The 25408-nt window shown below is 38.2% G+C and overlaps 1 protein-coding gene across 5 annotated transcripts in view; it reads right to left on the bottom strand.

The window, feature by feature from the left end:
- Positions 1-25408, bottom strand: part of IFNGR1 (interferon gamma receptor 1) — a 31957-nt gene that overhangs the window by 4257 nt on the left and 2292 nt on the right. Inside the window, exons 2-5 of one of the 5 annotated variants that reach the window (XM_023729776.1) lie at positions 14183-14297; positions 13341-13507; positions 11158-11330; positions 1002-1251 (exon numbers count right to left, since the gene is read on the bottom strand). In XM_023729776.1, the coding sequence (XP_023585544.1) occupies positions 1002-1251; positions 11158-11330; positions 13341-13507; positions 14183-14297 (705 nt within the window). Of the gene's footprint in view, positions 1-1001; positions 1252-11157; positions 11331-13340; positions 13611-14182; positions 14298-25408 lie in introns of those variants that run through there. The other 4 variants (XM_023729783.1, XM_023729791.1, XM_023729797.1 and 1 more) reach the window with 4 other exon arrangements.

The following is a 25408-nucleotide window of genomic DNA, read 5'->3' as shown; positions in this document are numbered from 1 at the left end:
ATAGGGATGATATATTTATAATCACTATTGTGTACTTTGCTCTGAGGCTTCTTTTTATTTTCTCAGCACCATCTTCAGTATTTTTCACAGTCCTCTTCCAAATTAACAGCACTCTATGTATTATGGTGGTGTTTGACTGCCTTTGTGGAATTGTATTACCTCTAATTTCTATTCCAAAAGTTAAAATAACGACATAATGAAAACCAATACCATGTTAAAAGTTCCACATGCTGAAAAAGTAGTTTGCAGGCACTGAAACAGGCAGGCAGGGATTTCTGCTTATGAGCCGCAGTGGCGCCACCATGTGGCCATAATACCATCCCAGTGTATAATTCAGACTTAAAAAAAAATTTACCTGGGGGCATTGGCATTATTTCATATTTTGTGCATTAAGTAAGATTTTATTTGCATTATGCTACTTTATAATACCACTTCTAAAGTTCTATTATGTCTTCCCCCAACACACAAGGAAAAGATGATGAAATAAAATTAATAATTATTTTTAATTGTTAGAAAAATAACCTATAATCATTATATAAATGGATCTAGCTATTTTTGTTATTAATTTCTAGTCCTTGTCCAGTTAACATGTCACACAGTTGTAATCAATGAACATTCCTGCTATTCATTTAAACTTATAGTCCACACAGAGAATATTTTAATGGATACAGAGCATCATGTCATACTGAAGTAACAAACTGACTTTTTATTATGCACACTTTGAAATGCTGACCTTCATGTACATGGTTTTATGTATTTGTTATATTTTTTCTTTCCTTGGTCAAAAGGTCACTATACTGCTTTCCAAATTGTTTTTGTGTCTTTTAATGGCCGAGGAACTGCCATTATTTTTAATTTGCCTCCTTAATAGATGGAACTATTGAGTATTTTTAAAAAGGAAATTTACTGAAATTACAAATGGATTTGCCTCTTTTCACATTATCCTATTTTAGTAATCACTTCCATACGAGAGTAAAGAAGAAAAAATGGCAGGAACTTACACGTTGTGCTGTTATCTGGAACGGTAATACAATATTCTTTTGACTTTTCCGTTGTAACGTCCCACCTATCTGCGACGCCTTCTGCTGAAACACAGTACTCAGCATTCAGTGAGGACACTGGAATACTTGACCAACACTGAGTCTCATTGCAATTATCTACCTGCTGACTTACAGTCTGCATAAAAAACAATAAAAATGCATGGCTCCTTTTAATATGCAAAGAAATAACACCATTTTCATCCTGTGAAAACTGAAGAAAACACATTTATGGTGGTTTTCATCACCATTGATTTATGATGAACATATCTGAAAAAAGGTTACAAAAGTCTGGAAATCAAGATTAGTTGTTAAACCAACAAATGTTCATTTGTTCTATGACTGTAATGCTAGAAACTTAGCTGTTAAGGGAGAAAAACATTTCACATGAAGAATATTAAAAGTACTATGGAAAGGCGGCAGGATATCTTGGCAGTAATACATAGGAGGGATTGAAGCAATCCCTGGCAGGACATCATTCATTCAACCAGCCAAAGTGCCTGGGTCACCCAGAGTGCCAGGCATTACATCTACCCCTATGCTAGATCCCAAAGACACAAAGGTAAGACCGTGGTACCTGACTTCACATAATTTACAATGTAGTGCGGAAGGGAGATTAAGAAAGAAATGTCAGAAAGTAATAACTAATGCCAAACGCATGCTGCATATAACTGTTGTTGTATGCCGTCAAGTTGATTCCAACTCACAGCGTCCCTATATGACAGAGTAGAACTGCCCCATTGGCTTTTTTTAGGCTGTAATCTTTATGTGAACAGATAGTCAGGTTTTTTTCTCCTACGGAGCCACTGGTGGGTTTGAACTGTTAACCTTTCAGTTAGCAGCAAAGCACTTAATCATTGCGCCACTAGGGCTTCCTTGCAAGTAACTAGGATTAGCCAAATCACAGAAGAGGAAATCGTCTACTGTGTCAGTAAAGAATTCAAAGGGAAGGTGAAGAGCCAGTTGAATACTGAAGAATGAGTAGAAATTTGCCAAATGAAAAAGGTGGAGAAGAGAGACAGAGCCAACATGGTGCCCTAGACAGACGCACGATGCTGTCCTTCTGCAGCAAAGACCTGAAAAACTAAGTAAAACAGATAAAAATGTTAATTCTGAACACTTAAGCATCAAATTAAGGGATAAAGAACTAGATCAAACACTGAATGGAAGAAGAAACTGATGGAAAACCGAGAACGAGGAGAGATAAGGAGTGGAGGTCCCCTGCCAACTATCACGGCACAGTGTCACCATTCTGGAACACAGCCAACAATGACACCAGACAGGGAGTACAGGAAGGCAACTTCATGGGGCTCCCAACAGGAGACCAAGCACCTGGTAATCAGAGAAACAGGCTTTCCTGCCCCTCACCCTTCTGGTGAGTAGAAGCAAGAACTCCCCAATACCAGCAACCTCCATCGCCAGGGTCCACAATATGAGTTCCCAACCTGGCCGCCCTGCAGCCTTTTCCTACTACTTTTTTTCCCTCATTCCTTCTTCCTTTTCTTTCTTTCACTTAGCCCCGTATGCCACCCACCCTCTTCCTGCAGGATCCTGCTGTGCCTCCATTTTTTTCCCTTCACCCTCCCACCTAGCCCTGCATGCCACCTCCCATCCGCACTGGCTCCTGGGTCTGCCCTGTCCCCACTTGCTGGTGCCCACTGTGCCATCATTTTTTTTCCTTCCTTTTCTTATTCCCCCCACCTAGCCCCGTATGCCACCTCCCTCTCCTTCCCACCAGTCCCTGTCACACAGCTGTGGCTAGAGAGTCACTGGCCTGCTGCCACCCGGGGTCCATCCTATCCCCACCCACTGGCTCCTGCTGTGCCATCATTTTTTTTTCTTGTTTTTCCTTTCTCCCTCCCACCTAGCCCTGTATGTCATTTCCCTTCCCCACCAGCCCCTGGGTCCACCCTGCCCTCACTCGCTGGCCCTCACTGCACTGCCAATTTTTCTTCCTTCTTTCTTTTTTCCTTAACTTTCTTTTGCCCTCGAACCTAGCCCTATACGCCACCTCCCCTGCCTTCCCACCGGCCCCTGATGTGTACCTACAGATAGCGTCACTGGCCTGCTGCTGCCCTGGGTCCACTCTAGCCCACCTGCCAGCACCCAATGCGCTGGCTTTTTTTTTTTTTTAACTTTTCTTTTCGTTTTCCTTCTTTTCTTTCTTCCTCCAACCTAGCCCTGTATGCCACCTCCTGCCCTGTGTGCCAGTCCCCAGGTCCGCCCCCTCCCCACCCTCCAGCTCCCAATGTGACATCCCTTTTTTTTCCTTTTCCTCTTTCTTTTCTTTTCATTCTCCTTTTCACCTAGCCCCATTCACCACCTCTACCCCTTCCTCTTAGCCCTTGCTGCACCACTATGGCTAGAGTGCCCCTGGCACTCAGGCCCTATCACTGTACTGGGCCTGCACCACTCCTCCCCTCCTGCCACTTGACCAGCTGCTGAAGAGTGGTAAGCAAGCCCTTATTACTCCCAGTCCAACACCCTGAACCATCTGGAGAGGGGCTGTGAAAACTCCCATACTGCTGGACCAACATCAGGAGGCAGATAGCACCTACCAGTCTGCTCTCAGCCTCCTTGCCAAAACAGTGTACGGCACAGTGGGCTTGCCCTGCCTGCTGCTACCCTGCCCACCTGGATAAGATGGTGAGAGCTATAATGCCCACAGATGAGAAAGCAGCAGAGCACACCTGGCCCACCTGCCCTAACATATTAAAACAAAACAAAAAAGCAGGACAAAAAAAAGAACATACAATCAATAAATAAAGAAAATAATACCTTAATGTCCCGAAGGCAGCAGACAATACCAAAACATATAAAAAAAAGCAGCACAAGATGGCTCCAGCAGTGACCAAAATAAAGAATCAGATGACCTTTCAGTAGAAGAAAAGGCACTGGAACTACCTGAGATGGAATTTGAAAGACTAATATTTAGGGCTGTCCGTGAGAATAGGAAAGAGACTAAGGAAAACACAGACAAAACCAACGAAACCATAATCAAAATCAAGGAAAACACAGACAAAGCTTTAGACGAATTCAAGAAATACAAGAACATCAAAATAAATAATTAGGAATCACACAAAAATAGTAACAAGAAATCCAAAAGATAAACAAAATTTCAGAAATGAAGAACTCAATAGAAGGTGTTAGGAGCAAACCTGAAATGGAAGACAGAATCAGTCCGATTGAAGACAAATCCAAGGATGCCACTTTGTTTGAGAAAAAATCAGAGAAAAGAATGAAGAAAACCTAAGAATGTGGGACATAATCAAGAGTGAAAATTTGCATGTGACTGGAGTTCCAGAACAGGGAGAAAACGGAAAACAGAAAAGACTGTTGAAGATTTGCTGGCAAAAAAATTCCCAAATATCATGAAAGACCAAAAGCTGACCATCCAATAAGCTCAATGAACCCCATATTGGACAGACCTGATAAGAAAGTCACCAAGACAAATAAATCATAATCACACTTGCCAAAGACAAAGAAAGAATCCTGACTGCAATTCAAGACAAATGAAAAGTCACAAAGGGGAAACAATAAGACTAAGCTCTGATTACTTGGCAGAAACTATTCGGGCAAAAAGGCAATAGATGACATATAGAAAATCTTGAAAGAAAAAAACTGCCAACCAAGAATAATGTATCCTGCAAAAACTCATTCTCAAATACGATGGCAATGTCAGAACATTTCCAGATAAACAAAAATTAAGGGAATTCGTAACAACCAAACCAAACTTAAAAGAACCATTAAAGAGAGTCCTTCAGTTAGAGAACCAACAACATCAGACAACAATTGGAGTCTAACACAGGACAGCATCTGCCAGATACCAACCCAGGTAAAGGACTCTCAATAATAAAGCAAAGCTAAAAGACTTAAATCAAGGAAACAGAGATGTCAATCTGTAAACGATGACAACGTCAAAACAATAAAAGGGGGAATAAATGGTGTAGGTATAGAAATTTCCAATGGACAGGAAGTCAAGGCGATACCAAGTAATAAAACGTTGGTTCAAACTTACGAAGACTAGGATAAATTTCAAGGTAACCACAAAGAAAGTTAACAAACCTACTCATCAAATAAAAAAGAAGAAAAACATAAAGACCCAGTAAACATACAATCTATAATAAGGAAAGAAATGAAAATCCACAAACAAAAGGATCTCAGCACAAGAAAGTAAGAGGAACAAAGAAAGCATCAACACCACAAAAAACAGTACAATATGACAGCATTAAACTCATGCCTATTGACAATCACACTGAATGTAAAAGGCTTAAATGTACCCATAAAGAGACAGAGAGTGGTAGAATGTATTAAAAAAACCCATGACCTATCAATATGCTGTCTACAATACACACACATCAGACATAAAGACATACATATGTTAAAAATCAAAGGAAGGAAAAAAATATATCAAGCAAACAGTAACCAAAAAAAGGGCAGGAGTCACAATACGAATCTCAGATAAAATAGACTTTAAGACAAAATCCACAATAAAATACAATAAAGGATGTTATATAATGATTAAACGGACAATCCACCAAGGAGACATAACCTAATATCTATGCACCTAACAAAAGGGCTCCAAAATACTCAAAACAAACTGAAGGCACTGAAAAGAGAAACAGACAGCTCCAAATAATAGTAGAAGACTTTAACCCATCACTCTCAGTAAAGGACAGAACATATAGAAAGAAACTCAGCAAAGATACAGAAGATCTAAAGGCCACAACCAACTTGACCTCATAGACATGTATAGAACACTCACCCAACAGCAGCAATGCGCATAGAACATTATCCAGAATGGCCCACATTTTAGGCCACAAAGCAACCCTGAAAAAAAATTCCAAGACACTGAAATAATACAAAGCATTCTCTCTGATTACAATCCCATAAAAAGTAGAAATCAATAACAGGAAGAGCAAGGAAAAAAAAAAATCAAATACATGGAAACTGAATAACACCTTGCTTAAAAACAACTGGGTAATAGAAGAAATCAAAGATGGAATTAAAAAATTCTTAGAATCAAATGAGAATGAAAACACATCACACTAAGCCTTTGGGACAAAGCAAAGGCAGTGCTCAGAGGTCAATTTACAGCAATAAATGCATATGTCGAAGAGAAGAACGGGCCAAAATCAAAACTTTAGCCCTACAACTCAAACAAATAGAAACAGAAAGAATCAACAAGACCAAAAGTTGGTTCTGTGAAAAGATCAACAAAATCGACAAACCACTGGCAAACTGACAAAAGAAAAACTGGATAGAAAGCAAATAACCCAAGTAAGAAATAAGATGAGTGACATTACAACAAACCCAACTGAAATAAAAAAGATCATAACAGAATACTATGAAAAACTGTACTTTAACAAATTGGAGAACCTAGAGGAAATGGACAAATTTCTAAAAACACATTACCTACCTAAACTAACACAAACTGACACAGAAAACTTGAACAATCCATAACAAGAGAAGAGATTGAGATGGTAATTAAAAAAACTCCCAATAAAAAAAACTCTGGCCCAGACAGCTTCATTGGAGAGTTCTACCAAACATTCAGAGAAGAGCTTGCACCAGTACTATTCAAACTATTTCAGAGCACAGAAAAGGAAGGAATACCCAAAATTCATTCTATGACGCCAGCATAACCCTGATACCAAAGCCAGGCAAAGACATCACAAGAAAAGAAAATTACAGACCAATATCTCTCATGAATATAGATGCAAAAATTCTCAACAAAATTCTAGCCAATAGAATTCAGCATCATATCAAAAAAATAATACACCACGACCAAGTGAGATTCATACCAGGTATGCTGGGATGGTTCAGCATTAAAAAATCAATCAATGTAATCCACTGCATAAATAGAACAAAAGAAAAGAATCACAAGATCATCTCAATCGACGAAAAAAGGCATTTATTAAAAGCCTGATAAAAACTTTCAATAAAATAGGAATAGAAGGGAAATTCCTCAACATGATAAAGGGCATCTATACAAAACCAACAGCCAACATCATTCTAAATGGAGAGAGGCTGAAAACATTCCCCCTGAGAATCAGAACAAGACAAGGATGCCCTCCTTTATCACCACTTCTATTTAACACTGTGCTGGAAGTCTGAGCTAGAGCAATAAGCAAGAAAAAGAAATAAAGGGCATCCAAACTGGAAAGGAGGAAGTAAAACTATACCTGTTTGCAGATGATATGATCCTATACATAGAGAACCCCAAAGATTCCACAAGAAAACTACTGGAACTAATAGAAAGAATCAGCAGAGTAGCAGAATATAAAATCAACATACAAAAATCAGGTGGATTCCTATAAACCAACAGAGAGAACTTAGAAAAGGCAATCAGGAAAAACAATGCCATTTATAGTAGCCCTAAAAAGATAAAATATTTAAGAATAAATCTAACCAGGGACATAAAAGACCTATACAAGGGAAACTACAAAACATTACTGCAAGAAACCTAAAAAGACCTGCATAAATGGAAAAACATACTATGCTCATGGACAGGAATACTCAACATTGTGAAAATGTTACCCAAAGTGATCTACAAATATAATGCAACCCCAATCCAAAACCAACAGCATTGTTTAACAAGACGGAAAAACTAATCACCAACTTTATATGAAAAGAAGAGGCCCTGATAAGCAAAGGCATTACTGAAGAAAAAGAACAAAGTAGGAGGCCTCACACTACCTGATCTTAGAACCTACTATACAGTCACAGTAGTCAAAACAGCCTGGTACTGGTACAACAACAGACACATAGATCAATGGAAACAGAATCAAGAACCCATATGTAAATCCATCCACCTATGGTCAGCTGATCTTTGACAAAGGACCAAAGGACCTTAAATGGGAAAAAGACAGTCTTTTTAATAAATGGTCTGGCAAAACTAGATGTTCATCTGTAAAAAAATGAAATAGGACCCATACTTTACACCAAACACAAAAACTAACTCAAAATGGATCAAAGACCTAAAAATAAAACCTAAAATGATAAAGATCATGGAAGAAAAAAATAGAGACAATGCTAGGGGCCCTAATACATAAATAGAATACAAACCATAACTAACAATGCACTAACACCAGAAGAGAAATTAGCTAACTAGGAGTGCCTAAAAATTAAAAAATTATGCTCATCAAAAGAGTTCACCAAAGAAACAAAGGGAAAAAAATTTTGGCTACAACATATCCGACAAGCGTCTAATTTCTAAAATCTATAGAATAGTTCAACACCTCAGCAACAAAAGAACAAATAATCCAGTTAAAAAATGGGCAAAGGATATGAACAGACACTTCACCAAAGAAGACATTCAGGCGGCTAACAGACACATGCGGAAATGCTCACACAATTAGCATTAGAAAAATGCAAATCAAAACCACAATGAGATACCATCTCACCCCAACATTACTGGCACTAATCAAAAACATAGAAATAACAAATGTTGGAGAGGCTGTGGAGAGACTGGAACTCTTATGCGTTGCTGATGGGAATGTAAAATGATACAACTACTATGGAAAAAAGATATGGCACCTCCTTAAAAAGCTTGCTGTTGTTAGGTGCTGTCAAGTCAGTTCCAACTCATAGCAACCCTATGTACAACAGAATGAAACACTGGCCGGTCCTACACCATCCTCATAATCCTTGTTATGCTTGAGCCCAATGTTGCAGCCACTGTGTCAATTCATCTCATTGAGGGTCTTCCTTTTTTTTTGCTGACCCTCTAACAATCATGATGACCTTTCCCAGGGACTCATTAACATCTTAGAGGTAAGATTTACAACACATAGGATAATCCCATCAGATGACAAAATGGTGGACAATCACACAATACTGGGAATCCTGGCCTAGCCAAGTTGACATACACTTTGGGGGACACAATTCAAACCATAACAGCAGCCAAGCACTTAACCGCTTGCACCACCAGGGATCCTTGAGTAAATACTCAAAAGAAGGGGGAGGGTTTGAAACAAATTCCATAGTATAACCTGTATTTTTAAAGCTAGAGCGTCTTTAGTGACAGGGTCCTACACATTGCCAAACCACTAGGGCCTTGTACACCATGCCACGGAGGGGAATTGAGATTGAGTTTTTTTTTGTTTTTTGTAGCCAGTGGGGATTTGTTGAAAGTAATATGGTGAAGTTTCTACTTTGGAAAGACAACTCTGCTAGCAGCCAGTGATTATTACAAAATCTAAATCAGATCATGTCACTCGTCTGCTTCAAATCTCTGCAAAGGTACAACATCTCACTCAGTATAAAATTCAAGTCCCTACAATGCCCTATGAGTTGCAGCCCCAGTGACCTCTCTGACCTCATATGCTCCTTTCACTGCCTCCTTGCTGCTCCCATCATATGCCTGGTATGCTCTTGCCAGGGTCTTTGCTCTGGCTGGTCCCCTTGTCTAAAACACTCTTCTCATAAATATCCATGAGCTTACTCCCTAACCTCCTTCAGCCTTGGTTCCAAAAACTCCTTCTCAGTGAGGCCTTCTCTGGTCACCCTACTTGAAATCACTAGTCCTCACTCACCCCACAGACACTGCCCATTCTCTCTACTGTATTTTTCTCCACAGCAATTATCACCTAAGTTTTGTTTGTTCTGTTCTCCGCTATACCCCTGATGCCTAGAAGGCACATAGTTCAAGTGCTTGATAAATATTTGTTTAATAAATGAATGGCAGCACTGTGGAGAATGGGTGGAGTAGAACAGTGCTAATAAAAGTGTGGTTTACACACGAGAATGAAGAGTAATTACTTCCCTCAGTGTGGGGTTTAGATCAGCTGATACTCGTTTTTCACTGGAAGACCTTCTTGATGAAAGAAGATGCATACTGATTTACATTCTGGTACAAGCTCCTGATCTCACTGCTGGCGAGTAACAGTTTACAGATCAGGTACTTTGGGTAGCACTGGCCTAGTGGAGTCCAAGACTGGAGGAAGAAAGAACAATTAAAAGGCTGTTACAAATATTCAGGCTCAAGTGCCTGGTGTTGGGAATGGAGAAGACATGACGACAAACTGGAAAAGAATTTTAAGAAGTAAAATGTGTAAGACAGTGGAAAAAAACGAATCTAGGATGATTCTAGTTTTTTAAAATCTAGTTTTAGGCATGGATGGGTAGGTAGATGGTAGCCAATGGGAGCTCAGTTCTAAGTTTCATACCACTGAGGGTTTCAACCAGGCTTACGACTTTACATGTCATTTACATAAGCTAATGACTCACAAATTTATATCCTTGACCCGTATCCAACTGCCTACTTGTTGTCTCCGCTTGGATATCTTCCAAGTTAGCAGCCTTCCTAGTTTAGTTATTGGAGTAATTGAATTGCTGTCCAGTTGCTCAGGAAAGTAAAGGCATTCCTGACTCGTTTTTCTCTCACACCCTACGGCCAATTCATCAGCAAATACTGCTGGATCTACTATCAGAACATATCTAGTCTGACCTCTTCTCATTACCTCTATCACTCTGGTTGGAGTCACCATCTCCTCTGGCCTAGACTATTGCCATAGGTTCATACCTGGGCTTATTGCCTCTGGTCTTCACACCCACGACCTATTCTCAACATAGCCTGATCCTTTTAAAACATAGGTCAGATTGTATCACATCTCTCTCTGATCAAAACCCTTTCTACTCCCCATGGTTCTTCCATTTTTCTCTGAGAAAAAGCCAAAGTCCTTACAATGGCCTAAGGACCCTACATATCTGACCTCACCCCACTCTGATCTCTTTCTGATTTCATTTCCTCTACTCTTCCCCTTACTCATTCAGCTTCAAATTAGGCCTTCATATTATTGTACCTCACCACCACCAACGAAGAAAAGGTTAAATTATCCTCTTCTTACCAGAGGAGAAAAGGAGGTAAACAGGTTAAAATGCTAGACTAGGGCCATGCTACTAAAATTGGCAAAGAAAAGACTTAAATGAATTCATCTGGCAAGTGTTAGTGATTAACCCCATACCAATTTCCCATAATAGTATTCACATCTTTCTTTTTTCTTACAAAAATCTATAGTACATGAATTTCGCCTGAATATTTGTCAACTTTCATTACATTAATAACTTATATATAGAATAATTTCCATTTTGAAAAAGATGAAATGGAAACACATACTTCACTCCCATTAATTCTCACATACAGATTGTATATGAAACTGTAACAGCTATCGTCATAATCAGACATGATTCCGATCTCTTCTCCATTTACAATAATTGATGGGTGAAATATGTCAATAATGATTTGGTTTTCTTTTTTACTGACATCCAGTTTAGGGGGTCCAACTTTCCCTGAAAAAAAAAAAAAAAAGCAAAAAACATTATACCAGTGTTTGTCTTGGGACTTTATGGTACATTTCATAAAATTACCAAAACTAATCTACTCTTCTTTTGTTGTTGCTGTTCTAAAGTAGGACCACATTCAAACCATCCCACAAAGATCTAGAAGATATTCTAAGTGTCCTTAATAAGGAAATGTTTAATATATCTCAGAGAAGAAGTACTCTTAGCTAATGTAAACTCCTCTTTAGCAGTATAATTTCTAGTTCTAGAGAAAAACAGTTGACCATGAACCTTGGTAAAAAACTTTGACATAATAAAAGCTCTATATATTTATTCCTTTATCTTTCCTTCTATGAATTAAGAAACCTGGTTTCTAAAAAATGTTACAGAAAAAGCATTTTATCTATCTTTGAACCTTTACTGAAACTTTGTTATCTCCAACACCCATGGGTGTCTGGCGTGATGACTGTATAAAAAGATTGTTAAATGCATTCAATTTTTATTGTGAAAATCAAAACTAGCTATTTATCCATTCAACAAATATTTACTATGTGTCTTTGATGTTTGGGACCTTGTTGGTAAACTAATGATCCATTCCTCACATATTTATTGAGCATGTACTTTGTGCCAGGCAGGTCCCTTTTTTTCTTTTTCTTTTGTTTTCCCTTTTAAAATGTTTATTATGAAAAATTTCAAACATTCACATAAGAAGAGGGAATGGTCTAATGTACCATATAACCAAAACCAAGATTTAATAACAGGAAACATTATACCATATTTGCTTCATCAATCAATCAATTTTTTTCTGTGCAAAGATATTTTCCCTAATTGTCCCAAAGCTATCTTTTATAGCCGGTTTATTCAAGCCAGGATTCAGTCAGGGGTTATATACAGTGCATCTGGTTGTTTTGCCTCTAAAATCTCTTTTAATCTACTATAGTCTCCCTTCCTCTACCTCGGCCCCTTATTCACGACATTGGCCTGCTGAAAAGACGAGGATAGCAGTCTTGTAGATGGTCTCATTTTCTGATTTCTTTCGATTGTTTGCTCATTCTGTTGTTTGACTTGTTCTTCTATATGTCGTACAGGTAGGTCCATTTTTATCACCAATGTATCCTCACGGCCTAGCATACTTTCTGGCACAAAGCACATATCACTCCCTTGATAAATCTTTGTGGAAGAATAAACTACCTGACATATAGATGGTACAGTTTGCAGATGACAAATGTGTGGACTCTGTGCAATAAAAATATTTAAGAGGTAGGTGGAGGAAGGGTCTGTAGAAGAAACCAAGTAGGCACAATCTGAAAAGCAGAAGGAGAATCAAGGTAGTGGTCTAAGTGAAAAAGCATGAAAGCTGAACAAGGAGGGCAGTGAAGCTAGAAGGCAAGGGACTGAAGGACCAGAAGAGAGGAGTCAAGTGACTAGGGTTTTCTTTTACCCAGGAGTCGGGGTTTGAGAGCTCCAAGGTAGGATGTCATAGTCAGAAAATAAGAAATGGCACAGAAGATTCTGGAGCTGGAGGTGGTAACAGAGATCAGGTACACATACTACTAGAGTGAGATGCTGGAAGAGTGAAGAGCTGAAAATCACTGGGGTTGGAGAGATTAAGGAAGTAAACTTTTTTTAAGGTGTTAAGTTGATATTAAAATTCCCCCAGGTATTGAAACGACTTAGGTAGAGAAGAAGAATGAGACCCAGCCACCAAAGTCCTCAACAAGTGTAATTTAGAAGTGAATGACAGAGAAGACAGGAAGGGAAAGGGTGACAGCGTACAGTTGGACGGCACTGGATCCATTTTTGCATGGGGTGGAAATGTAACGGCTTAGAGGGGGCGAAGCAACGGCTGTCTCTCAGCCCTATTTTGTGGAGCTTGGGAGAAAAGGAAGACACTAACCCTCCAAATGCTTCTTGGGCATTTAGAAAACTTTAGCAACTGTAAATAAAAGTAAACATATACAGAAGATCTGTGTATGTATTTTCAAATCTAAAATTTAGATGTGTGTACATTTTACTCACCTTGTTGACACATAATAAATTCTTTTGACTCCACATAGGCAGATTCTTTTTGTCCAAGCCTAGCTTTAACTCTGGCCCAAACAGGACTTGACGGATCAGAAATTGCCTTAAAAATATTACACTGATGATGAGAAATATTCGTACAGGCATCAATCCATTTCCCATCCCTAAAACGAGGAGGAATAATAAAACACAAAGGTAACTTCTATGGTTAACGTATAAATTTGAACCTTCTCTGTCTCCGCTTTGCTTTTCATTTGCAGAATAGAGCTGAAAGAAAGAGTTGAATTAGAATAGGATGGAGAAGCTCTGGTTAGAAGTATTACCAACTCCTTTACAATAAAGAGGCTCAACTTAAAATACAAGACTTGTACAAACCACATTACACACTTAATTTTTAAAAATCTATTCTTAACTCTAGATTTCATTAGCACATATAATTTTGAGTTAATTGTAAAATCAAACTGGTACAAAGACTCCTAAAACTTGTCAAAAAAAAAAAAATTGAAATTTTTACCTTTTTACTCAAAAATACATTACACTAAAGGAGCTAAGAGGACATCATTACTTTTTATATTAAAATATAAGCTTTATTTGTCATGTCTTAAAGTCTTAGAACTATATGATAGTCCTCTACTTTAGTATTGACAGGAAGAAGAAATAGGAGGCAGTATTCTGAAAAGAACGAATTTGTATCCTTAACACTTCTAGATGTCTATACCCAGTTCAGGAAGTTGTGCTATCTGGAAAGAAAGAATGATAGAAGCAGAACAATGCGAATCACAGAACGTGCAAAGAGCTAAACAAAAACAGAATGAAAAGGATAAAATGGTAACACTCACCCATAATTCTTTACCTGTACAGTGAAAACAGAGGTTGGCACTGTGATCTGGTACTCCCAAGATAGGACCGGATTCATATTATAGGACTCAATTGTAACATTGGTTGGTACAGGCACTGTAATAAGAGATTATAAAAGTAAAATGGTAAAATGGACAATAGTAAGAAACCAAAATTAGCATTAGAAAATATTCTAAGACATCCATGTTACTCAAGTACACATATTTGGAGAAAAGTAGAATTCTCTAGAATAGATAATAATTATTTAAATTTAGAACAGAATTTAAAAATTTTATTGAAAAATAAACACAATAAACAAAAATTAATTTTATATTGGTGCGTAGCATCTGGGGTCTTAAAAGCTTATAAGTGGCCATCTAAGATACTCCACTGGTCCCACCCCATCTGGAGCCATGCAGAATGAAGAAAACCAAAGACACAAGGGAAAGATTAGTCCAAAGGACTAATGGACCACAACTACCACAGCCTCCACCAGACTGAGTCCAGCACAACTAGATGGTGCCAGGCTACCACCACCAACTGCTCTGAGAGGGATCACAATAGAGGGTCCAAGACTGAGCTAGAGAAAAATGACCAGACTTACTGGTCTGAAAGAGACTGGAGAAACGTCGAGAGTATGGACCCTGGACACCCTTTTAACTCAGTAATGAAGTCACTCCTGAGGTTCACCCGTCAGCCAAAGATTAGACAGGCCCATAAAACAAAATGAGACTAAATGGGCACACCAGCCCAAGGGCAAGGACGAAAAGGCAGGAGGAGACAGGAAAGCTGGTAATGGGGAATCCCAAGGTAGAGAAAGGGAGAGTGCTTACATGCCGTGGGACTGGCAACCAATGTCACAAAACAGTATGTACATTAATTGTTTAATGAGAAACTAATTTGCTCTGTAAACCTTCATCTAAGGTACAATAAAAAAATTAGTTTTATGGAAAAATAAAATAAACACAAATATAGCATGAGGCAATAAATGTCCATCATGTTTTAGGAGTCTTTATAAATAAGCACTACCTGTTGTAAGAATAATCCTCAATTGATTTAGTCAGTGGAATTTTTGATGTTTGACACCACAGTTCCTATTCAATGTTTAGAGAAGAACTAGCTACACCACAGAAAACCGATTTCATTCTAAAATATCACCCAAACTTTCAACACTCCACCTTTAATACCTTTTGTATGGCACAGGGAAGACCTAAAGAATGACCAGAGGAACCATCTACCATTCCAGCTTCATCAACATTTTGCTCTCTGAGATGTGCAGGGCTGTTTATAAAAATATCCAGCATTTCTCCCTGTCTTTGCTCTTTTAAATCATTTAAGAAAATGTTTGCTGATAACACTTGCAAGAGTCACATGAGCAAATGGACAGAAGTCACTTGAACATCTTCTAATTAGACACTGCCAAAACTGTAATTTGGTTACCAAAAGGAGACTTTTTCTCTTGCTCAGTGTAAAAAGGTGTCATCTGCCACCCCTTAGAAAATCAAATACACGCACACATCCTGATTTCCTCCTTTCCTTCCTCTGTCTCTCCCACCCTTCCGTATCTATTTATAACCGGACATAAAGTTGTAGACAAAGTTAGTGACATGACCCAAAATTTAAGACCTACCTGCTAGGAAAACTACATTAAACATGATTTACTTGGGCAATTAAAATAAAAATTCTGAGAGCCAGAAGTTTATATATTTTAAAGCACCCCAGATGACACTGATAATCACTTCAGTTTATATTAAGTGGACTATTCTAATAAGAAAAGGAGTGCTGGTGGTACAGTGGTTAAGTGCTCGGTTGCTAACTGAATAGTTTGTGGTTCAAATCTATCAGTGGCTCTGGGGGAGAAAGATGTGGCAGTCTGCTTCCATAAATATCACAGCCTTGGAAACCCTATTGGGACATTCTACTCTGTCTTACAGGGTCACTATGAGTCAGAATTGACTTGATAGTAATTTTTTTTTTTTTTTGGGTGGGGGGGTTGGATATTAAGGAATCTGAATTCTTTCTTGGCTATACTACAAAATACTTACATCTGCTTTCTTCATTTATCAAATGAGTCATTAATTTCCATACACACAGGATATCTGCTTTGTTAAAAGTATTACTGTTGAAGGAAATACCTATATTGTTTTCCAAAACAAAAATTTCAATATCTGAACCAAAACTGGTACACTGCTTTAATTTATAATTATTTAATACATGTGTTATCTATCCTCTCACAGACAATCTAGTGCCTTTTTTTTTTTCTTTTTCTGATTATCTTTTCCTTTTCTTGGTTCTGAACAGGAGGTGGTTTTATCCCCCAGGGGGCATTTGGCAACGTCTGTAGACATTTTTGGCTGTCATAAGTAGGTGAGGGGTACTACTGGCGTCTAGGGCGTAGAGGCCAGGCAGAAGCTTTTGCATATTTATACCAAAGGATGTAGGACAAAGAATTATCTAGCCCCAAATGCCGATAGTGATTAGGTTGAGAAACCCTGCTTTCTATGTTCATAATTTTGATAATTTTGTTTTTCTGATTTAGGAGAAAAAACTAATTATAGAATGTTTTATGGTAAAACAATCTATTTCATGGCTTTCTCCCCAATGAATAGCTTTGGTTACTGCTAAAATGCCTAGCTTACATATTATTTACCAAAGCGGTGTTAACAATTTGCACCAAAAGGTTGAGATTATGAAGCTGGGAGACTGTCTCACAGATTCAAATACTACTAATTTGCTTTTTCTGTAGTCAGTGATCAGACACCTGCAATCTTTCTATTTACGCTTCCTATAACACTGCTGATGGCTGCTGGTATGTATCATCACCCTTGGTTCTCCAAGCAACTTCCCTACAGGTGAGCCAGAAAGCACTGTTCTTGTCAGATTCTGCCCTGGTTCTCCACTTTTTGTTTAGTAGTGTTTCCCCGGTCATACATAGCAGGTATACTGAGGCTTCCTTAGTAAGATTCCTTTTTCTATGGTATGTTTGTACCTCACCTTCCTGAAACAACCTGGTCTAAAGCAGTTTACAATCTATAGTTTAGACAGAAATAAAAGCTACTTTTTCCTCCTGGGTTCAATTCAACACTAATATCAAATAATAATCACACAAATAAATATAATTTTGCAACCAAATAAGAAAGAAAGGTACTTGATGCTAAGAAAGTTCCTAATGAATCTGAACTTCCCTTGGAAGCCATTTCTTAATGTTAGCATTTTTTGCCTCTGGAGAGACTAAGTTTTCAAACCATTAAGTCCTGGTTTCTTTTGAGCAGTCCATCCCTGAATTAATCTCTTTCCTCTAGCATTTTACTGTAAGAAGCAAGAAGAAACCAAGCGGCACCTTCACCACTTAGTTGGAAATCTTACCTAAATCCTGCAGTTCACCAGGCATATCACCTTCCATGTTACTGAAGGTGACAGGGTCGCTAAGCTCTCTGTCACTACGAACAAAGATCCTTCTTCCTCTAGTTTCCGATAACTACAAATTCTTCATTTTAAGCTCCTCTTTCTAGTTATTCTCAATAGAAATGACTTGATAACTGTATATACTCATTCTGAAATATGTGTATTTGAGGAAAGGCATTTAGAAGGCAAGCTACATACCAGATTATTAAATACAGTACATTTATACTTAGGAAGCGTTACTGCATCATACATTATAAAACTACAAACAACAGTGACTTGTACAGCATTAGATTAGTTTTTAACATGAATCAAACTATGTGTCCCATAATTTAAGTAAAAGCCTGACATGGTTAGCCTAGACAAGGGCTTAATTGTATCATAGCTTTCAAGCAATCAAGACAGACTAGTGGCAGGAGAAAGAGGTTTCAATGGATTATAGCAGACAGAATTTTTCACTAAAGGAGAAACTTCTGAATATTTACATTAAAGGATGTAACCTGTGGTTTTAATGCTACCAGAAGAGAAACCATGAGGTTATTAGACATCTGCCTTTGTCGTTTTTGCCAAAATCAGGATAGACATGAGTAATTTTCTCATTTTCAGAATTTTGCAACCTTAAATTTAAATTATTATATACTCAGATTAAAATACAGGTTACAACAAACTCCTATTTATAATACATTTACATCATGTAAATACATATGCAGAAACAGAAGAAGAATATTATCTATGGAATTTAAGTACAAATCCCAGTACACTATCTCATGAAATAAAATAATCTTTCAAATTTTCCCATCTTTTGAAAATGCCCAAATAGATGGTTTTCTGCTTTTGGAAATCATCTCAGAATTATTTGGTGCATTATGTCTGCATACTACCCAGAGTAAACTTCAGCTATTTTAAGATCTGCTTCCCAGAACCCCTCCAAAAGTAGCAGCTGAGGATTTAACAAAAACCAACAGAGGAGAGAAGAAATGGTTTTTCTTAACCCTAACTGCAGTGGAGAAAAAAAGAACTCTGATTAGAGCCAGCTGTTTCCTGGGAAAGTTGATAAACCAAAAGAGAGAAGATATAAAAAAAAAGAAGGGAGAAGGACAGACAAAAACGGTGGAGATTAGCATCACTGAAGAAGCAGTGCCATTAGAAAGGGCAGTGGGAAGTCACGAAGGACCAAAAAATAGCAATCAGAACAGCTCTGCAACAATTGTTGGTGAAGGTAGGGCCGAGGGAAGCAAACAAGTATAGACACCTCCAGATTATAATCTGACAACACTGGCAATTTCCTCTGCATGGATGGATGGGGTAAGGACTGCCAACTGTGCCCTCCACCCCATACCCGCTTAAAGCATATATGCTCCACTGAAAGAGGGCCAGCCAGGAGCTCATCACCAATTTGAACATGACAGAATACAAAGTCTACTACATAAAAGCTCTGCACACCTAGAGCAGAACAGAGCTACGCACTCTGTAGACAATCTGCTTACCAGTCTCCCTCTGGGAAGGGCAAACTGAGAAGCATTAGAAAGTAAGGAGAAAAGAGGCCAGTCATTAAACTGTTTCTGTAGATTCCAAGTCATCTAAGACAGCAAGTCAAAAACAAATGCTCTCAGTTAAAGCACTTGAACTCTTTTCTGAATGAACTCTCAGAAAACAGATCTAACACCTTTCCCATATTAAAGACACAGAGGCCTGGGTATCTTCACAAGGATTTCCTCTGCACTGCAAACTGACAAAAGGCATGAGAAACCCAGACTGAATAAGTGAAAACAAATCAAGGCTTTGTATTTTTTTTTCAGAATTTACTTATGACCACAATCTACCTCAGAGATAGATTTACAAAGCTGATAAAACAGTTGTTTTTCTTAATTCTTTCCAGCTTTTAGCCAAGTAGCAGCATCCCTTTAGATTCAAGCTGAATAAGAACATTTCGACAATTCTTACACACGGTATTTCAAATGTTCATAAACACTTTTTTAATTGAAACATTTCAACATTTTAGGGCTTTGAAAGGAAACAGATATTCATCACTGTATAAAACTAATGAAAAATGCTCCATTTTCTACTTCCTTCTATTATCTTCTCATGCCTTCAGAAGAAGATTATTCTAGAACCATGGGCTCAGGTGAGGATACCTAACATATTTCAGGTCTATTTACCTTTTATATAGTAGTTCCTTAGGAGGGTGAAGACTCCTAGCATCCCTACAGTCCTCTCTTCTTCCTGTCTATCGTCTTAGGGACCAATTCTGGTTTATCAGTCATTCTCTCAATATGAGGTGCCCAGGACTGACGTAACAGATGTGAAAGAAATACTCTTCTTCCTCTTCTTTTTAGAGATGGGCATAACAAATAGTAGTTTATACTGAACTTGCAATGAACTAAAACCCCGAGATCTTTCACTAAACCACCACCAAGTTAGCACTTATCAAATAAATATGTGCTCAGCCATTTTCCTGACCGGAAATCCAGGATTTTATTCTTGTTCCTGTTTACACAATTTCATCTACCATATTTTTTGCAAATAGCACACCTATTGTGCACACACATAAAACGCAGCAGAAATGACAAAATCATGTAAAAACAGTTCCGGCATAGCATGCCCATGCGTATACCACACGTCTCATGACATTTCCAGAAGTGAATTCTGGCCTCATTCACCCTCATTCAACAGTCTGAAAATGTTACTTTTGACATATTTGTATAATAAAGGCATAAGCCATGGTCAAGACGTCATGGACTGAGTTAAGTAGTACCCTGGTAATCAGAAGACAAACAACTGAAACTGTGTATTTGTTTCTATTAATTTAAGTTGATAATTATATTCCTGTCACTTCTGAGTCATCAATCAGAATGCTGAACCTACTGACGCCTGTCCATAAATGACATGCTATGAATTGAAAGTGTAAACAAAGCGAAGCCTGCACTGGCATAAATGGCATTCAGTAGCTATCAATCTCAATTCAATCTGCACTGACGTAATTAGCACAGTCATCTTTTGACTCTGGCTTTTAATTGGAGAAGGAAACAAAGCAAAACTGATACATGATAGCTCTTGGCTCAATAGTTGAATGTGGAAACTTTATCAGATCATCTTAAGTGAAACCATTAAGCTATGTTAGGTCTGTTTATTTCATAGTCTTTATGTCTAGGAGGAGCTCTAGTGGCACAGTGGTTAACCAAAACGTCGGTGGTTCGAACCTATCAGCCACTCCATTGGAGAAATATGTGGCAGTCTGCTTCCATAAAGATTTACAGCCTTCAAAACCCTATAGGGCAGTTTTACTCTGTCCTACGAGGTCGCTATGAGTTGGAATCCACTCAACAGCAGTGGGTTTGGTTTTTGGGAATTATGTCCTACTAGCGCAAAAGTCTTTGATCAATGATCATTAAGTCACCTTAGTCATATGCTTGCGAGTACATAAAAAGACTTCGCTTCTTGTACACCTCACATTTGAATTTTCTGGTATTTTTACTAGAACCAGCCAGTTATTGATTATATTGTGCACATTTTTTCAGTTTGTAAATCTGAATCTTAGAACCCTTTAGGTTTATGGCAAGAATTAAACACAAGTCCTACACCACCGACTTCAAACTCAAAGTCATTATGAGGGCAAAAGAAACAAGCAACAGAGCGACAGCAAGAGTTCAAGGTTGGAGGGTTGTCCATTTGTGAACGGAGAAAGGAGAAAAAGGAGCTGGAGAAAATGAATCAGTGAAAACGAGCACGTTGTGGGCCCAAAACAAAATGGCCTGAGTTGGAGAATGACTTGAAAGAGTGGATTATTTCTCGAAGGAAACACAATCAAGCTTCTGGCAAATGAAAGAGGAATCCCAGATTTCAAGGTGGGTTTCACCTGGATTTCTAAATTTATGAAAAGGAACAGCCTTTCCGTGAGAATGAGAACCACTGCAGGCCAGCAATTTCCAGATGACTGAGAGCAAAAGATGGTCAACTTCCACAAATTCGTCACCAAAGAAATCTCTGAATTTGGTATCTCTGCAATGGACATAATTAATATGGACAAGGTTCTGATGTCTTCTGACATTCCGGCCACCAGGACCGTAGCTGCTTCAGGTACTAAACTGTAGCCATTACAACCACTAGGCATGAGATGGTTTGCTTTACTTTAGTCCTTGGCTGCACTATGAGGGGATGAAATTAAAGATGATGGTGATCTTCAAGAGAGTTACCATACCCCGTGAAAAACTGCCCACCAGTGGTTGTCATTGTAATTGGAAGGGATGGATGGACTCTGATGTTATGAAAGTATGGGTAGATAAATGCTATAGGGCCAGGCAGGAGGGATTCTTTTCACAGAAGTCGTCACTAATTTTTGAAGCCATGGCTGCTCACAAAGGAAAAAAAACGTTCAAAATTATATTAACTCAACTGGTGCCCATACAGCAGTCACACCTGGTGGCTTTACCCGCAAGCTGCAACCGCTACAGACAGCGGTCAACCACCTGTTCAAGACTTTTGTGAGAAGAGAGTGGGATGAATGGATGCAGTCTGGGATTCATGAGTTCACACCATCAGGACGACTGAAACAGATGATGTCTGCAGAAGTCTGCAAGTGGGTGGATTCTGCTTGGGGGAAAATAACCCTAGAAACCATCTGCAATGGCTTCAGAAAGGCTGGGATGTGTACCAGCAGAATACCAATGATTAAGATGAAGATGCCACAGGCAGTGATGATGATGACATCAATTCAGAAGTCACAGAAGAGCATCTGCAGGCAGCTCTGAGATATTTCAATGATGACAGTGACTGGGGATTGGACTTTGAAGGGTTCCAGGAGTTGGATGATGATGATGATGATGATAAAGAGTGAACAAACTAAAATGGTCTATTTTAAGATGGAAAACACAATTTCTTCTGGTGACTTTTATTGATTTCAAAGAAATTGATTATCAAAAATTGTGTTTCAGTTGAAGACTTATGAAAGTAATAAAATATAAACAACATCTTGTTTTTGTAGTTTTAGGCCTAGCATCATTTCTTACTTACTCATGTCTAGCTTTTCATGCATTCATACTCTTTGGTTTCAACACGCTATCTCATTTCCATCACGAGCCCATTCAGTTCACCATTGGTTGCACTTGGTTTAGGAAAATATTTACCATCTTAAATGAAGTTTCCATGAGATCAGTTTTATCCCAGTAACAATAAATTCATTGGACGGGGAAAAAAAAATGAATTTGAAGTCAGAAACAGGTAAAAAAAACACTGGTATAGTGTGCTGAGAAAATAACACGTGGGGGGATTGCAAGGTTTGCAAAAACGTGTAATGCGCGAGTTATCTATGTAAAAATAGGGTAGCTGAGTTTGGCCTGGTGTGTGAGTCTGATAAAGTCATTATGAATTCTGATTTGAACAGACCAGTCTAGTTCTTGAGAGAAGTCATTTCCCAAGACTAATTCCGTTTCAGAGGAATTCATTCTAAATTGAAGAATAATTTAGCAACTGAAAAAACAAAAAAAGTTTACCTGTCTTTTCAGCCTGTGAAAAACAGGAAAAAGGTGGAAAAATGAGTTAGCTGCTGAAGCTATCTTAAAATTCTCATATTGCGAACAACAACAAATATCCTAAACAAAATAACAAAGGTTCAATAAGTGCCAAACAAAGAAACATATGGTTGCCAAATGTCAACTCCCCTAAATTAATCTACGAATTCAGGGGCTAAACTAATAAAAATACTATTATGTTTGAAAAGAAAAATTCTCATATTAATTTGAATAGGTTTATTTTTTAAAAGCCAACACAATTTCTCATGTATAAAACAATTTAATATTTTAAAATGTATTTGTTAAAATAATGAGGAACATCACTGAATGATAATCACTAACACGTATTAAATATTTACTATGGGACATTCACTGTGTAAACTGATAATCACTAACACGTATTAAATAAAGATTTACTATGGGACATTCACTGTGTAAACTTTCTACGCATTATCTCATTTAATCACCAGAACCATCCGATGAAAGAGGTAATACTATTATACGTATTTTACCAATAAGACAACAAAGGCTAAGACAGGGTAAGTAACAACTTGATATGCCAAGGTTTGTTGGTTTTAACTAAGCAAAACTGCTTACATGTCATTTTTTTGTGATAGTTGTTAATAAAATAAGGGGGAAACAGCCTCCATATATAAATCAGAATTGGAGCCGACTATTTTCTGATATCTTCACAAGCATCCACTTCAAGGAATTCTGCCTGATTTTTTTGTTCTATCACAATTATGCGATGGCCACTGCAAAACCTGAACAAGGTACTAAAATAAATTGCTTTTCTAAAAATGTGTACGACTGAAACAGATACCTAGTATTCTGACTACTACGTATTGAGATAATCTAAAATAAAGACACTCTTTCAATTTAAAAAAAAAAAGGACAAGAAAACTGTTTCCTTTCTGTCAAGAATTCATTTCATTCTGGTTCAAATCTCATTCTGATTCTTTGTCCCATTAAATGGAACAACTAAATATCCATCTAGTTCATAAAATAACTGCACTAGTCTTGTGTGCTGTCAAATTTTGTAAGCTCGTCAAAATGGTTATTTTTCTCTTCAGGTCTTATTTTATATAAAACCAAGGTGTAGACCTTTCAAAGCCTGAATGAAATATGAATCAGAATAAAATGGAAAATTATAATACCTTGTAAAATAAAATGCATTTCTTAAATATATTTTCAATCTCTGAAATAAATAAAATAGAATCCAAAGAGTATAAAAAAAATTTAAACACTACCCAGAGCACTATCCTAAAATTAGACAAGTAGAAGCAGAGCTGATAAAGCATAGAAGGTGAGTTAAGGGCCCCAAGTCTGGGGGAAAATACAGTCAATTATCCGCAGAGTGGAATAGCAACCTGAAAAAAAGCAACCACTAGCAGACACTGGTTCACTTAAAACAAAAACAAAAGAAAACTACTTCTATATGCATAAGTGCATAAAAGCAAAACACTACTATTATCAGATGACACATATGGATTTATTTTCACTATCAATTCACTTAAGAAATATTGAATTCCATGACTATAACCTACATTTCCAACCACTCTGATTTTCCAGAGAGTGGCTACATACTGTTGCCTGGGCAAGGAGGAACCCTCTTCCTACCAGGTTCTCTTATCTAAGACGGACTTCCAACCAGAGAGTCAAACCCAGCAATAATAAGAGTTAACACACTGAGCACGTACAAAGTGCCAGGCATCAGTGAGACCGGGAAGCTAAGCAAGAGCCAGAAGCAGGCTGTCATTTGGGGTCTTCCTCCTACTCTCTGGAGATTTTGCATTTTAAATTAACTTTAAAACAAAATCTAGAGAAATGTACTGAAAAAGCCACCCTGGTATGGGAAGAAGGATCACTGACACTTTTGTGCTTCTAAAATGCTACACTGCAAAAGGCTGCAGTAGATCTTCCTCTGGGAGGCAGGCAGGCCAATGCTATTCCTTGGGCCTGCTTCGCGGGCATGCAAATTGCGCAGCCACACAGGGCCCCGTATTCAGAAGGGCCCTGCGCTCAGAAAGAAGAGCCCCACATTTGGTTTAATCTCTGTCATCACTGTCTTGAAATTCTTCATACAGTTTTAACCAGGAGCCCCACAAACTACATAACCAGTCCTGCCTAACTCCCCCCACTGAAGCCCACTCAGTTGCCCCAGCCAGGAAATTGAGCCAGGAAGCCCAGTCTTCCTTTCTTCTCCCATGTCCAGTCAGTCACCAAGTCCTGCTGACTCTGCCTTCTAAATGCTCCCTGAAAGTGTCCTCTCTTCTCTATTTAAACTGTCACCTCTCATGGACTCCTCCTGATTGGTCT

Source organism: Trichechus manatus, unplaced genomic scaffold, assembly GCF_000243295.1.
Source record: "Trichechus manatus latirostris isolate Lorelei unplaced genomic scaffold, TriManLat1.0 scaffold00002, whole genome shotgun sequence".
In the NCBI taxonomy this organism is placed as follows: domain Eukaryota; kingdom Metazoa; phylum Chordata; class Mammalia; order Sirenia; family Trichechidae; genus Trichechus; species Trichechus manatus.
The sequence above is the reverse complement of the archived record's forward strand: the minus strand, read 5'-3'. Positions and strand labels throughout refer to the sequence as shown.